This window comes from Paramormyrops kingsleyae, chromosome 9, assembly GCF_048594095.1.
Source record: "Paramormyrops kingsleyae isolate MSU_618 chromosome 9, PKINGS_0.4, whole genome shotgun sequence".
Taxonomy (NCBI): Eukaryota; Metazoa; Chordata; class Actinopteri; order Osteoglossiformes; family Mormyridae; genus Paramormyrops; species Paramormyrops kingsleyae.
The window spans coordinates 1647170-1663586 of record NC_132805.1 but is presented as its reverse complement, the minus strand read 5'-3'; the positions used below and the strand labels follow the sequence as shown (position 1 = coordinate 1663586).

Sequence of the window (16417 nt, the reverse complement as noted above, 5' to 3'; positions counted from 1 at the left end):
TCTGGCTATAACATTTTCTTCCTCACATTTAGCCGAGTAGCTGAGTGTTGTGTCATCAGCATATCAAATGTCGTTAATATTTCTTTCCGAAATTTTGAGTCCACAATTATATTCTATATTATTTGTCCATAGTAAAGCAACACTTTTAAAAACATGCTTTCATAGATGTCACAATTTAGCTGTAATATCTGAACGTCCACTGGAGGACGCTGTAAACCACGGATCTTCCTAGGTAAATTACAGGCTGTTAGTCTCACAGTCTGCTTAATGCAAACAAGTATTTTATTTGCGTTTAGGTATTGCTAAATAAGTTCCTGTATTTCTAGAATGGTCTACTAGAGTAGTATTTTAAATGTCTGATTGCAGAACACTAACATCACAGAGATATGCCTCTGAGTATATTAACAAATATATTTTAAATTACCAGAATAATTTACAGAAACTTGTGATCCCAAACAATAGGGTAGTGAGTATTTGGTTTACTGACTGATATTAACCATCACAGGTTGAGTGTGTCTGATTAAGACATTATAGCACTTGAATCTGAGCTGGGTAAACCATGGTAACTGAGGAGGTTAGTAATGTTTAACAGTATTACTCAAATTACAAGTAATAGTACAATGCAGAGATATTAAATATGTTCTCATTGTTCTGTGTCTGGAATACACTTTCTAGGACATATAACAACCACAATTAAATGTGTGCTGTTATTCACTGTCCCACATATGCAATTGGTGCAGTGTAAGAAATACTGCATGGTTTAAGTCACCTATCTGTAACACAGAAACCTAACTTGGCAATGTCTGTCACCACAGACTAAACACCCATTCCCTATTCTGGCTGCTCTAGATTTGTTTCACATTTCAAAAAGTTTAGTAAAATCACTTGGAATATCTACAAAAAGTAGGTCCTGTGTTGTCAAGACAAAATCTTGTTGTCCGCTTTGCTGGTTCTGCCCCATTTCAGTCTGTGTCTTGAGACTTTTCCCCCGTGTTTCATTGGTGATTGGTCTACTCCTGGTCTGGTGCCCAGAGTGCATGTAATGGGGACTCGCTGGGCCTTGTCCGTGATTCCTGTGAACGTCAGAGCACTCAACACGCTCTACATGGATATGTTTCCCTTAGGTGCCAGTGTGCATGTGGTATGCATTGGGAACATGACATCACTGCCTACTGTCCCAAAACAGTTCAGAATGGTTGACGTCCATACTGATGCTAACTCAAGGACACCCATAACCAGTGTCTCTGATCCATTTCAATGCATAGTTTTAAGATTCAATCAGTTTGTAATCAAATGCTGTCAAGAGGCCATTTCCATTTTTTCATAATAAATAAATAAATTTACTATTGACATAAGGTTGTGTCTCAAATGGAAATGATGCACTAAAAAGCCACAGTGGGAATACACAACAACAGTAGATGAAGGCAGATGGTTCAGAGTCGTTTGCTCTTAGCTGACTCTTTTTTACCCATAAGCCCTCGGCCAAAACAAAGCCCCCGTCATATCCGAGGCAACTGTTATGAGTGCAAGAGCAGCCCATTGTGTACATGCAGTGTTGAAAAGTGCAAAAAAAATATCTTCATTCTCGGTTTTTTAAAATAACTCCAGAAATACTGACACGATTGTAGGGATTTGTCCGAATAAGTCATTGCAATTCCCCATAGCCAACCTTTGATTAACATTCAAAGTCCTTTGTTTACATTTTGACTCCGCTGTAAAGAAAAAAAAGTAATAAAAACAGACAAAGGTAAATATTTGTGTTTACTAATTCCATTTTTAAAATATAAAAGTAATTTTGCTTTTTCATTTACGTTTCATATTGCTTATTTGCCGCCAGCAATATTAGACAAAGGTTATAATAACTTTTTAAAGTACGAATCTTTAAAAGAAATCCCTTAACTCCGGAGATTGTCTAAACAAATGACTCAGTAGGACTGTTATTGCCTTTCTATATCTACCTTTAAGGTCTCTACTTATCGCAATTATTTATTTACTCAAGTCCGCTGTATTACTCATTAGTCGTATTAATACGAGTCAGTCAGTAATTTACAAAACAGTGCCGCTCAAACGCTGTTTATTGGAACTGGTATAGACGGGGTCTACACTCCACCCATCTCTCCGATTTCCCATAAAAAATTCACTTTATTTCTCTGCACTCACAAAACGCTTTCTTTAAATGCCCTAACAGATGTCTTCTAACCTCTTATATAAGTGTTGAACAAATTCGGTCACACGGCTCTACATGGATGTTTTGACTTTTTAAGGCTCGCAGTCTACATGCAGCAGCACGGCACAGGTCCGTGAACAGGCCGTCTCTGTCGCTGGCCGAGTGGCACACCCACCTTACGCTACACAGTGCGTGAAGTCGCTGGCCCCGCCCAGTTTTCCCCGCCCCCAAGCGGACCGCAATGATTTAGAAGTTCAGGAATCCCACGTGACGTCACCGAAAGGTGATGTAATGCTTCTCTAAATAGAACGCATTGTAATCTTCTCTCAGTTCAACGTGGTTCGTTCTCCGAGAGTGCTGCTTCTTTTCTGCACTTGTTTGGTAAGTTATTAGAATTGCCTTCCGCCGTGAACAACTCGTATTACACCTCACATTGTACGTGCAGACGCGAGTTGTAAATGAACTTAATTTCGTACTGTTTTTCTTTTCTCAGTTGTGAAAAAGCAACCGACAGCAGTCTGATTTTACAGTGCCCAAAATATTTTTTAAAACGTTTCCTGTGGGTAATTAAGCTTTGATTCAGTGCCTGGGTAATGGACCGTTTTCGCTGATAAAGTCAGAGGTGACAGCTTTAGCTACCTGCGGGAGTATAGGGTGCTGACAAATAAGGGGATGAGATTGCGTGTTGAATGTTGCTGAAGTTGTTGCACCAGCAGACAAGTGCCTGTCTCCACCGGCGAGCTGTCAGGCGCGCTCCTCTGAACCCGTCCTGTTCCGAAAACAGCGCATGCGAACTTGTCTCTCCCGTCCGATGCACTGAGATCACGGTATCACGGGCTCAGAGGATTATCCGCCGTGCATTCGCTTTCAGATACTTATTCTTTTTTTTTTTTTTTTTTTTTGAAGAGGTGAGGTGGACCGAAAGAAATCGGTCCCGGGACAAACCGCGAAAGGCTGGCACCTTGGTCCTCATGATCTCATGCGCTAGTCAGTTCATTCATCACCGTATTGCCAGAGACTTCATACCAAGTGGTATTTTGAATAGTTACAAGTTTCTGCTCCAACAAAGAGTCGTTGCAGCCTCCCGAGTCAAGTGCACGGGCATCACCGGCGGCTTCTCACTACGCATAGTTTCATGCTCGTGTTGAATCGCAATGAGTGACATGTCGAAAATAACAATGCTGTATTTACCCTCAATTGATTTCCGGTACACTGAGAAATGCGTTTGTATGATTTTTTTTTTTTTTTTTTTTTTTTTTTTGCAAACGAGAGAGATATATTTTGGCATTACGTCATTCTGCAGGGCAGTCTGAGTATTTGATTAAGCGACGGAGATATTGAAGGGTCCCAGGGACCTGCTGACGAAGCACTCTCAAGCTTAAAAGCCCACGGGCTGAAAACTCTCTCATCTGAGGCCGCGAAGTTACTAAGAACTTGTCGTTTTTACCACTTTACACAAATTTTAATTAATTGTGGAGTTTTGTCCATCGCGGGAAATTTACTGTCATGGAATACCACGCGTGCCCGGTACAGAATTTGTTTATTTGTTTGTTTGTTTGTTTGTTTGTTTGTTTGTTTGTTTGTTTGTTTATGTATGTATGTTTTATCATCCATTACTTTTGCTTATGTTAGGTCATCTGTGTGTCTAAACTTTTCATAATCGGATTAAACGTAGCATAATATTAACAAACTTTTTTTTTTTTTTATAAAAAGTGTAGTTACCGTATACAACTTTAATTATGTGATTCGAGCATAAATGTAAAGCATGCCTATGTTCTCTAGTCATCCAAAAAGCTATAAAGAAGCCAAAACATTTAGACAGGGACTCGGCTACATAAAATAAATGTTCAGTTACGTTTTTGTTAAATGCTCTGTTTCTGTTCAGTGTGATGGGGCAGATCAGCCATTTGAACATGTTTCAAAACCAGAGTTAAAATTGCTGTGGGAGTCGTTTGCTCAAAAATAGTCAACGTTATAAATGTAAATTATTTTGACCTAAATGTGACAGCAGGAGATGTTTAGATTTAATTTTAACTTAAATATATTAGTCAAGGTTTTACTATTAACGGACAGTAGCCCGCTATAGCCTTTACATCTTTACTTTTTCTTAAATCTACATTTTAAAATTACAATAATAAACAAACCATAGTTACAAGCGCAATACATAAGCCACATTTATGTAATGATAAAATAAAAACGAGGCTGTTTTAGTTTTATTTATTGTTTATGTGCGTTATTGCTTCTTTGAAACAATAACCCAAGTAAAACTCTAGTTGTAGAGATGGGCTTATTAGGAGAGGTGCAAATGTTTGGCGTTGCATAACAATACTTCATTAGACATGTTCGCTCTTGCTGATCACATACTGACATAAACATTTTGAGAAAAGAAAGTATTTCAGAGGAATGTATTGTATGTCGTTTTGCTGGGCGAAACAAACCACATGGATTTTTGGGACAACAAACAGAAGTGAAATTCTGGCCTACGCTATGTTATGTGACAGTATTTAGGCACATGCTGGAAGCCGCTGTCAGTAATGGCCAGTTAGTATTTAAGTAACGACGACGATCATATATGCGGTTGGCTTTTTGTCTTTGGACTGCAGACACCTTGTTCACTTTGCTTGGGTTACAGGTTCAACAATGCCTACTGGTTTTTATGCTTGAGAACAATGAAGAACTGATGATACTTTTTGCCCCCCCATTTGGTCAGAAAAATATCTTGATAAATGGACATTTAAAAACTTCAGCACTCATTGTTGGACTTTACTTAGACTGTTCTGGAAACTTTGTGCATTCTGTTTTTGTGAGCTCTACACTGTCTTATTATCATGTGAGTCAAATAGGATCATTAGGGGTAGATATTTGGAGGTATGTTAGTGACAGGGATCTCCTCTCCAGTGTAGTGAAGGGTGTTCGAATGCTGTGGGATCGCTCGGGAGGTTTCATCGTATGGGGTGTAGGGGATGTGTTGCTGAAGACTTGGTTGACTGCTCTGGGGGGGTGTTTGTCTCACTATTATTAAGAGCTGCTGACGCGTGTTGCCTTAGCAACCCTCCTTTCCAGCCTCAGGGTTCTTCGTTATCTCACCCCAAACTTGTACTGGATAAGGCCAGCAGAGCGGGAGATTTGGGGCTGCGGCAAGTCCGTGCCCATCCCTCCCCCCCCCCCAGAGATGTGCACCTTGAGTGCTCCTCTGCAGCGTCCCGTGAAACCGGACCCCCCCCACCCCCCCACCCCCGTCCCGCAATCATGTAGCGAGTTTGCATCACGAGCCGCTTCTGGCGTGTCATTGAAAAAATTTCCTTGGCCAGTTGAGACGTCAGTGGTTAAGCCGAGGGCCCTCGCATGTGGGGCAGGGAGTCCGCGTGGCCGCTTCGAATGAGCAATCGATTGGTCTCTTGCTTGGGGGGTGGGGGGGCATGTGAAACGTGTGTTATGAAGCTACACTTGACAAAGTCAAGGTTAATTGGCTCTTATTGCAGAGCGTGGCTCAGCTACAGACCAACGCAGTGAATTTTAATTACTGCCTAATAAAGTCCCTCCGCATGGTTTTGTTTTTATTCTTCAAATCTTCTCTAGCGGAAAGGAGGGGGAGTTATTTTTGACGTTTTGTTTTTACGATATGATCCTTTTGTATTTGGTTACTCTCTTAATCCTATATTCTGCAACCCTTCTATTCCATGGCCTGATATTGACCCGGACAGGACTGCTCTGATTCCAGCAAGGTTATGCAGATAGCATGTCTATGACCAATCAATTTAGCGACGATATTATAACCTAACGTGTTCCTGCTGTTGCGTGTGCGTATGTTTGTCTGTACGTAATGCCTTTGGCCGCCCAGCTCCGAGCCGATCGCTTTTCAGTCTTGGCAGCGGTCAGATTCCCATGTTAAAGTTTGATTTCAGCGTTTGAGAGGGATCTGGGTGACTGTAATGTGGGTATGAGAGGACCAGTCAGAGCGAGAGACCGTCTCTGTTCAGTGCTCAGGAGGTGCCAAGCTGTAAGAGATGATTGTGGTCTTTCTGCTGGAAAGTTCTAACAGTTTGTGACAGCGTATCAAACTGTGTAGGAGAGTGACACTGACAAGCAAGTCCTTCAAATCCAGGCAGCCCTGTACCACTGGAACTGCTTTGCTGCCCTTCCCCTGTATCAGCCAGAAGACCAGTTTTAATATTTAAAAAAAATTGTATTTCACTATTATCATGGGAGGAATGAACTGCGCATTGTAAAGTGTAATGCAAATGAATGCAGCCCCTGTGGTCACTCGCGGAGGAAGTAATGGCCTGAGAGGAATTTATGTCTGTTTTTATTCATCAGCAACTCAGAATGGTAGCTGTCTTGAGTGAGGTTCAGATATTTGTTTTCCCAGAGTGATGGTGAAAAGTATTACTCAACTCTTTTGAAAACATAAAAACAAATAAGGTCAAAGTATAAAACTGGGCCATTTGTAAGCTGACCCCTCTCAGTCCACAGGCAGCTTGTGCCATCTGGACCATTCTCTGCACCGAGTTAGCGAAGTATCTTTCTCCTTTGAGCTGATGAGATGGCCAAATGCGAGAGAAAGGGGCCTCGGGCCTCATCGCTGTCTAATTTAGTAACGGTGACTTGGGGCGTGATTGCTCGATGCAGGTTTTGTGGGTTAACCTTGTGCCGTTGGGGCTCGGCCCTCCCTCCCCCCCGGCCGAGATCGTCAGCACTGTTAATAGAAGTCTTGCTCACCCGCGAGAGCCACGATCACAAGGCGCTGGCTTGATCCTGGCGGCGGTAGGGGCTGCGTGGGGAACGCGACTATCGCCGTGGCGGGAGGCCGAGATGACCTGTGCGGAGGATCATGAAGGAGGCTACATTCCGGCTCCTATTTTTAGCCAGATGGTTGCCTTGACGTTACAATGCCGTCAACAGCAGAGGCTCACTTTGCGTTAAGTTATTGTACGCTTGAAGCTTTGCATAGGCTATACCTTCACCGGAGCGTTTTACACCCGCAGCGTTTTACACCCGCAGCGTTTTACTCATTTGCCGTCGTTGCAGTCGGTTTCTGAGCTGTCTATTAAGTTTCCACCTGAAGAGCTCTAGGCCCGGCCCCGTACTGAAATGACCTACAGTTTAGAGATCCTCAACTACCATTTTCCACAGATAAATAGTAATGAAAAGGATTCTTCATAGCAGCCATTTATTCTGTTGTGTTTATATTCAACTACATGCAAAGCTAAACTGGAGATGGGTGATAAAAATATACATATGAAATCTATAAAAGTATTCTATATTCTGACTGTAACCGATGGTGGACAGCTATAAGTCTCTTCAGGGCGTTAAGTTAAAAGTATCCTCGAGAATGAAAATAGTATATTTAAAATATCTGCCTAAGTGAGCCTAAATCTGTCTAACGAGCAATCAGTGATTTACACAAACGCAATAGCTAAAGCTCTCTGTAGACCTGTTTTTTAATTGCGGATTTATTTTTATGTTTTTATTTCCTTCTTTTTAATGGAAACATCCATACCTTAATTAACTATGTAAACCAATGACTCAACAGGTCTGCTCGGGGGAATGTTTGGTGCCCCGTGGAACTCGGCGCGAGACAAGGGCGCGTTTGTTCACAAGTGCGTTTGAGGCTGTGTTGTGCATGAGCCGGGGCCCGGTCTTCTCACAAGCGTCGCAGAGCTGCATCTCTCCTCCATGCCCGAGAAGCCTGCCGAGTTTGGCGCAGATCATGCACAGTGCAGCCCCACAGAAGTGCAGTACCTGGAAAAACCACATGCTTCACTGTGAAAAACCACATGCTTCACTGTGAAGCCCAGAGGTTATACTGAGAGAAACGGAAGGTTCCGGATACTCGGCCGCTGTGGTAATTCTGAGGCATGTTGGTGTGGACATGGGTCTTTTAAATAGAAACTTATGAATTTCTAAATAATAAAAAGCTATGCATTACCTTTAGTTTCAAGCGAGACTGGCTTCGTGGGACGGGGGAGGGGTTCTTATAAGATCCCCGATTTCAGGCTTCGCCAGTACCAGAGCTGGCTGTCAAACTGGTTTACAGAACAAGACGCTGTAACATGCTCTAATAGCTCCTGAACTTGTGTGAGAGAGCAAATCCCTTCAGGCCACCCTTTGAGTCGGCCATTCTCCTCCCTGAGACCTGGTCCCGCAGGTCCTTACCTTGGTAATGATGGTCATGCAAATGTGCACCTCCAGTTCTATTGAGAACTGGAAGATAAGACCCTGCATATAGTATAACTGCAGTCCCTCTTCTGTGTCGCAACCTGGGCAATGCAATACCCTGGATGCAGTGCCAATTCACTGCAGGGCACAAGTGCTATGGGAAATTTAGAGACACTGATTAGCCTAACTGCATATCTGTGTACTGTGAGAAGCAACAGTACTGAGGGGAAGCTCATGCAACAGGCGGAAAAGATGCAAACTCCATATACACAGCAGTGGCAGGACATGAACCGCAAACCTCGCAGGGGTCAGGCGACACTGTTCCCCACTGCCCCTATGTGTGTGTGATCATATACATCTATTTGTATAATATACACTCTGATGCGGCCACTTTATTAGGTACACATGTTCCTTAGTGCCAACAGCCTGCCTCTACCAACAGAGAATTGTCTAAGACTCAAAACAACAAAAAAAAACATGCAGGGTTAAAAGGTTCAGAAAAGCTTTAGAATGGGCAACACGTGTGATGGAAGTGCTTCCGATCTTGGTCTTTTAGTTGGTGCCAGACATGGTGTTTCCAGCACCTCAGAAATGGCCGACATCCTAGGATTTTCATGCGCTACAGTGTCTATAGTTTAGAGTAGATGGTGCGGCGCATTTAAAAAGTTGCAGGCAGCCGCATTTCCGAGGGCAGAAGCACCTTGTTAATAAGCCAGACCCGTTAAAACCAACAGGAATGACCAGAGGTACAAAAATGTCATGGACCAAACCAAGGGCATACCTTTGGGTTGAGCATTGGGGGGTTGGAGTCTCCACCCATTTAAGGGGGTCCAGGCGGTTGTATTGGCTGGCTTTAATTTACGCCCATGGACCAAACTCTATAAGCACCTTCCAGAACCTTGTTGAATCCATGCACTGAAGAATTCAGGCGGTTCTGTAGGAAAAAGGGAGTCCTGAATACTCCTAGGCAGGTGTACCTAATGAGGTGGCCACTGAGTATGTACACATACACTGAGGTTTGTCTACAATGCGGGCACCTGACCTGCAGTTGGCGCTCTTGCGCCTGCGTTCCCTCCTTTGAAGTGAAACCTGATGTGTTTCTCTCCCTTTGCCGGCGTCCAGTTTTATGAAGAGACGGCGACAGCGATGAACTCGGAGCAGGACAGACCCTTTGTGTGCAGCGCCCCCGGCTGCTCCCAGGTACGAGGCCCCCCCCGCGCTGCAGACTGGCATCTGCGGCCTGATGAAGGACGACAGACCGACACGTGGGCTGTAAAACCTCCAGCCGTACATCACGCATGTCTGCTGCTGGTGCTCTCCTGTTATCCGTAATGGAGACTTAATCAGATCCTCACATGCGAGCCAAGTTTACCAGTCACAGGCGTATCTTTCAATGAGGATGGAACATCAGAATGAAAATCGAGACCATATGTGTAAAATTAATACCTAGAGTCCTCTCTTCCTCTCATGATTTAAGGGTTTAAGGCAACTGCCAGAGTGTGAAGCTGTTTTTCTGTTTTTAATATCATCTTTAAATTGTTTCCTGTCGCCTGGAAATCTGGATGATTTGTAAGAGTAGGGATGGGTCGGCTGGACTGGCAGTTTTAATAGAGGCGTCTGTAACGTTCCATGCCGTGACACTCTGAAGTGGTCACTGTGGGCTGTTCCGTGCCTGTGCGTGTTAGGACTCTGTGCCCGTGAACAGAAGGTCGCTGGTTCAAATGCCATGGTTGGCAGAGTCATGCCTTCATTGTGCCCTTAAGCAAGACCCTTAACTCCAGTTCTAGAGCCTGGGTGACCCAGCCTTCTCAAAAAGGTACTTTGTGTAAGAGCGTCTGATAATATATGTAAATGTCTCCCCTGGAAAGCTTTGCCATGCTGCATCCTCTTGACAAGGGTGATATGTGGACGGGCGACTCAGTCCCCAGTTCTTGCTCAGGCCTGTGTTGCTGTATCAAGCCAAATATTCAAAAGAGTCTGCCATCTCTATCTAACAGAGGTTCCCCACAGAAGACCATCTGATGATTCACAGACACAAGCATGAGATGACTCTGAAGTTCCCCTCCATAAAGAATGATAACATCCTGTCAGGTAAGGAAGTGACCCTTTCTGTGGTTCATTCACCATCGTTGCTGGCAGTGATGATATCTGCAGCTCTTAAGGTTTCGGCGTTCTGCTTTTCCCTTTACCTGTCCTACCGAGTTATTGCACTTAACACAAATGAGGAGTCCCGTTTGGGCTTTCTGGATAGCCCAATTGACAAAGACTTCATAAAAATGTGACTCATCTCATATACGTTGTCAGTTTTTAAAGATGCGTACCTTTTGCTCTTCTGTGGCTGCCTGTTTTCCTACCTCGAGCTTGTATCGAGTGTAGGGGACACAATTAAAATAATCACAAAGCATTTTATTTAGTCTTAATCAGGGTTAAAAGGAAACCCATATTGGTTTTGCATCTCTGATACCATTTGTTTTCTCTGCGGCTGTGAGTAGAGAAAAAGTTTCTCATCAGTTCTAGTCCTCGTTCAGAACTTGGGTGAAGGTCTGGGTTATTCTGCTTTTCATGGTTAAAAATAATTCTGCTGCAAATACCTGCCGGATGGCCCGGCCTAAGTGGTGGCTTAGCAGATAGTACTTCAGCCTTACACCTATAGGGATGTGGCTTCGGTTTTTGCCCAGATTCTACGCAAATGTGTGCAAAGTTGCCCGTGGCATGAGCTCCCTGTGTTTGTGAGGGTTTCCGTCAGGCCCGTCGGTTTCCTCCCACAGTAAAAGGCCATGTGGCTCATGTGGCTGGGTGTTGTTGCCCATGTGGCTGGGTGTTGCCCATGTGGCTGGGTGTTGTTGCCCATGTGCACTGTAATGAACCAGCATCCTGTCCAGGGCCTCCCCCTATCTTGTGCCCTGTTCTTCGTAGCTTGAACTCTAGATTCACCCTGTATTGGATGAGGGCTTATGGCTCATTGCCGGTTATCCAGGAGTTTAGTTGCATTGTCCTCCATTTGTTTTGTGGCTAAATCTAAAATCCAGGAATTTGTGCAATATTTCCTACTCAGCAATATTATGTTTATAGCGTGTAATGAAACGACTAAAACGTAATAGGTTCCATCAAATGGAGCATTGAAGTATGACCTTTTGTCTTACTCTAAAAGTGTAACGTGTTCGGGATTGCAGTCAATTTGGAGTAAACAGGGAGACTGAAAATTTAATGCAGGTGTGACCGAACTCTAATCAGAGCCAACCTCTCTTGTGCTTTTATTGTTAACACTTATCCAAAATGTTGAAGACAAATAAAGAACCGTATCGTAAGACTATAAGAAGAGCCCAAAGTTTTCTGTGGGATGATAGTGTTATTATCTTCATTAGAAGCTGATAGGGAGAGCGTGAGTATTCCTGAGCATGAGTCACTGTATAGTTATTTAGTGTTATCAGCATAGTGAGAGAACAGACTCGTGCGGCGTAACTAGTGTAACCAAACTCTGAGTAAGCATACAGATACACACAGTGGGTGAGTGAGATTTTTTATTGTAATAAACTTGTGTTTAAGTCAGTCCTCTACCATACCAGTCAATTACCCTTTTTCATTCAGTTCCAGGGCCTTTAGACATAAAGCTCTACTGGAGCACCAACCCCCCACCCACATTACCTGATGCGCACAGACACATACAACGTGCTCTTTGCTTCTGTTTGTGGGTTAAACTGTGTCGCTACACTTTCAGAGTAGAAAAACATCCACCTTTTTCCCGATATTATCAATCTAAATTAATGTACTGCCAAATAAATGATTTTGTTGTTGAAAGCTGAAGGGGAGGCTGACTTTACTGGGGCACAGCGCATTAATACTGGGCCACGTACCCCAGTAGAAGGGTTCTAGTGACACTCGTCTTTGGTTCCGTCAGCTGCACACCCAACTTGATTTGTCCAGTAATCGTTTGATATGTGGCTCATGCATGTGGTTAGTAGACAGAAACCATCTCGCTAATAAGGTGGCCCGTTGAAGACAGACATGAAAATGCACACGTTGCCGGTCGGTACTGAAGCCTTCGGAGTGTATGGAGTGCATGCAACATGCTGTCATATTAGCCTCCCGCCCCCGAACTTCTGAGAAATGGTTGAGGGAACACGACGGACCTCTCGGCGGGCCTTCATGCTTGGATAAGCACCTGGGTGTCCCTGCCGTTTCAGACCAGACGCCAACGCCAACACGGTTCCTGAAGAACTGTGAGGAGGTGGGGCTCTTCACCGACCTGGACTGCTCCATCGAGCAGGAGTTCTGCAAAGCCCAGGAGGAGGAGGACAGCAAGCAGGTGGGGGAACGGCTCTGGGGCTCTGATGTCGGCGGTCACCCGTCAGGTTCCACTGGGGCTCCGCCCCCGCTGCCAAGCAGGGGACGAGTACGCTTTCTGTTGTGTCTTTTCTTCCTTTTTTGTTTTTTTTTTACTTAGGCAGATGTCGGAGATTCGGCAGTCTGGGTGGAGATATCTGTGAAAGGTTAACAAAGAGGGGTGATAATTTGAGTTTTTTTTCCCCATCAGTGCACTTGGCCTTAAGCTGTAGATATCCTGGGTTTTAAACATGGGGATTAACAGGGATTACATCTAAACATGCTCCTGGCTGTTGACGGAGTCACTCCGATAGGTAGACGGGAGATCACCTTAGAGGGGGGGGAGCCTCGGCTCCATGGCCGTGAGCAGTAAGGGCCCACACACCTGAAACCTGGGCACATGACACCCGTGGGGGCCTGTCCACTACGCCCCCCGGTGTCTGGGATGCGTCCCATCGCCAACCCAATCCCCCCCCCCTTTGCTGAGCTCGTTTACGGGAGGCGAGTCACGGCAGGCTTTTGGCTGCGTTAAGACTGAAAAAAACAAAGAGAGAAGTATCTGCTCCTCACAGACCATGCAGGGCATGTCGCTAAGGTGTTCCTACTGTGTAGATGAAACTGTTGGAGGGATAACGATCATCGGGGTTTGCAATGTGGCAAAAATGACATCTATATGTTACTTTATATATAATGTGTGTGTATATATGTACACATACATACATACATACATACACACATACACACATATATATATATATATATATATATATATATATATATATTATGTATATATGTGTGTGTGTGTATATATATATATATATATATATGTGTGTGTATATATATATATATATGTGTGTGTATATATATATATATATATATATATATATATATATGTATATATTAGAATGGTACTGAAAGAGTCTCAAATAATTCGTGATAACAGAAAAATCGCCGCCGTTCAGCTGTCAGACCTGCACGGCCCAGCAGAAGCAGCAAGTCAGCGTCCCAGATCGGTCCCGACATCCCCCCCCCCCCCCCCCCTTAATTTTAAGAGGCTCCAAGCGTGACGTAAGGGAGTGAGTCACTCATTCACCCAAGGAGTCAAACAGCAGGGTGAGCAGAAAGACTCGGGAATAATGATAGGCTTCATGCGAAAGTCATGATGTGTGCTAAATGCCAGAATGAAGGGCTTAGGAATATGGAAAAATTACAAGTAGTTGATGTGCATCAGCTACGGAAAAACATGTTTTTCTATAATGAATGTTATGTTTATGATGTAAATAATAGAACGCTATGAATTTGAGATATAAATAAAAGGCAGGAACCGTAAATATCTGGAAGGTCACTGTCACCGTTAATATGTGGAAATATCCATAACAGCTGTGACTATTCATTAATTAAAAAATGATATATTTGATGTGCCCTGGTGTGCGCTGGGTTTCCCTGCCTACAGTGAATAACAGTGAATGAGAATCTCTGTGTGATGCAGATTTGTCCCTGATTTGCACGCTAAGCCTGTTATCTAGCACAAAATGTTCAATAGCATGAAAGACGATCGACTCCGTCGTGACATTTTGAACCACATACGGATTTATGCCTGCGACTGAGGTTTACGACAGCTTGCTGAAATAATCAAGACCACATTCGGCTGAGGTGAAAAGTATGAGAGTTGGCTGTCATTTTTATTAAATATGTTTCATGATCACAAAATGAACTATTTCTGAATAATAAACCAATAATTATGCATCTCAATTGTAATATGTTATATTCATTTACTACTTGCACGTTAGAAAAAAAAATGTAACAATAGAAATAAATTTTCTATTCAAAATTTTTAATACCTAGTGTGTAGAGAAATTGTGGTCATTTTTAAGTCCACGTGAGGTAGATGTAGCCTAGAATTTATAAGCAGACCCTCTGCTGGATATTTTTAGCTACTTTAAAGAAACCCACGATTGATCTTCTACATCTAATGCTTTCCTTTATTAAGTCATTCATATATCAATCAATTGCTGCTCTCCACTTTATAAAATTGCATTCATTACTTGTATATTCTTCAGACCATTTTCCAAACATGCTGCCTGATTGCAGAAACCAAAGTGCTAGGGAATGATTTTTATTTTCCCCAATATTCTCCTTCTGTTCGTTGGCTTCCTCCGGATAATCGGCTGAAAACCACATGCTCTGGGGGGGTGCGCCTCTGAAAATGCGGTTGGCCCATGTCACAGAGTGTTTTCTTACCCCCAGAATGCCAGTATTCACAGGTCAAAGCATTCAGGATCCTGGGATTCGTAACACTGTGCCCTGGGCTCTATCATTAAACTGGAGCATATGCACTACAGTTATTTGTGCACTCAAATTTATATGTGCGCTTTCTTCACAAGTCGGAGGATGCGGGAGGTGTGGTCGCTGGATGTTTCCCATGTGCAGTACTGTGCGAAAGTCTTGGGCGGGCACCGAAAATGTTTAAAGCCTGGGTAGTAAGTGTATATTTGCCCAGAAAACACAATTTAACATTAGGACTTATGCCAACAGTAACATAATAAAAACTAACAAGAATTTCTTCTGTTCTCCACGAAGTTACTGATAACTAATTAGATGGTTAGAAGTACAGCGCTTCGGTTTCCAAACCCCCCCCCCCCCCCCCCGCCCCGTAGGAAGCTATTCCATGTATGCGTTACATTTCACCACAAGGTCAATAAATGAATTATAGTAAATTATTTAAATAACAGGATGAGATATTGATTAGCCTAACAAGATGTACGAGTGGTCAAGTCAAAACACACGTGTGTCTTGGATGGTTGCTGTAAATCCTGGGGCGACTTTAGGAGAGGTTTTGAAATGGCTAAGCTGACACACTCTAACGGACATAATATCATAGTTTTATATCAACATGAAGATCATTTAAACACTTTCTTTGACTGCCTAAGCCTTTTCCATAATACTGTAAGTCTATTCTGGGTGCCCGAAAGATCACATCACGTTAGATAGGTTACAAACAGCCTCTTGAACAAATTCAGCCTCTGAGCACTGTTCCTCACTTGTCTTGAAATCACAACCTTTTGCCCATAAGTCACCCAAACAAACAAAATGGTCATTTGTGGTGTCAGTTTGACCCCAAATGCATCACTTATGCCGTTGGCTTTTATTTGACGGCTCCAGTGTGTCTCCGAAAGAGAGCCCCCCCCGTCCTTCTTCCTCACCCATCTCCTTCATCTTTCCTCCCCACCCATCTCCAGAACATCTCCCTACATGGGTCGACAGGGCAGAATCAGCACCACTCCCGGATGCCGAACCATGACAGCAGCATCGTGATCCAGGCGCTGCCCTCACCTCAGTCCAGCTCTGTCATTACGCAGGCGCCATCCACCAATCGACCGATAGGGTAAACATCCACCGTCTGTCGCCTTCATATCTTCATCAGTAACCTACTGCCACTACAAGTACAGGCCAATCTTATGGAAGGAAGAGTCTCATGCATCTCTGTGAGGGTTTCTTGTTGTTAGTTGCTGTTCTTTTTCAGAAAGACTTGGATGGTTATTATGGCTAGATTAAGAAATGGGACAAGCAGAAAATGCAGCAGTGGAGCAGAATCTGTGAAAGTACAGTTAATCCTCATAATGCTTTATTAGTGTGGTGATTGTTTCCAAGGTTCAGGCAGATACAAAAACACGTAAGATACATGGTTTCTAACTGGGCAAATTACATAAGCTTAACATAGCAGCTGAGTATGCCAGATTCAGGGGGTGTCGGTGCTGCAGGCTAAGG

At 43.6% G+C, this 16417-nt stretch overlaps 1 protein-coding gene across 3 annotated transcripts in view; it reads left to right on the top strand.

The window, feature by feature from the left end:
* Positions 1-2432: 2432 nt before the first annotated feature.
* Positions 2433-16417, top strand: part of creb5b (cAMP responsive element binding protein 5b) — a 47499-nt gene continuing 33514 nt past the window's right edge. Inside the window, exons 1-5 of one of the 3 annotated variants that reach the window (XM_023802524.2) lie at positions 2433-2548; positions 9449-9526; positions 10324-10417; positions 12511-12632; positions 15889-16034. In XM_023802524.2, the coding sequence (XP_023658292.2) occupies positions 9473-9526; positions 10324-10417; positions 12511-12632; positions 15889-16034 (416 nt within the window). In that variant the 5' untranslated portion in view covers positions 2433-2548; positions 9449-9472. Of the gene's footprint in view, positions 2549-3528; positions 3695-9448; positions 9527-10323; positions 10418-12510; positions 12633-15888; positions 16035-16417 lie in introns of those variants that run through there. The other 2 variants (XM_072715998.1, XM_023802523.2) reach the window with 2 other exon arrangements.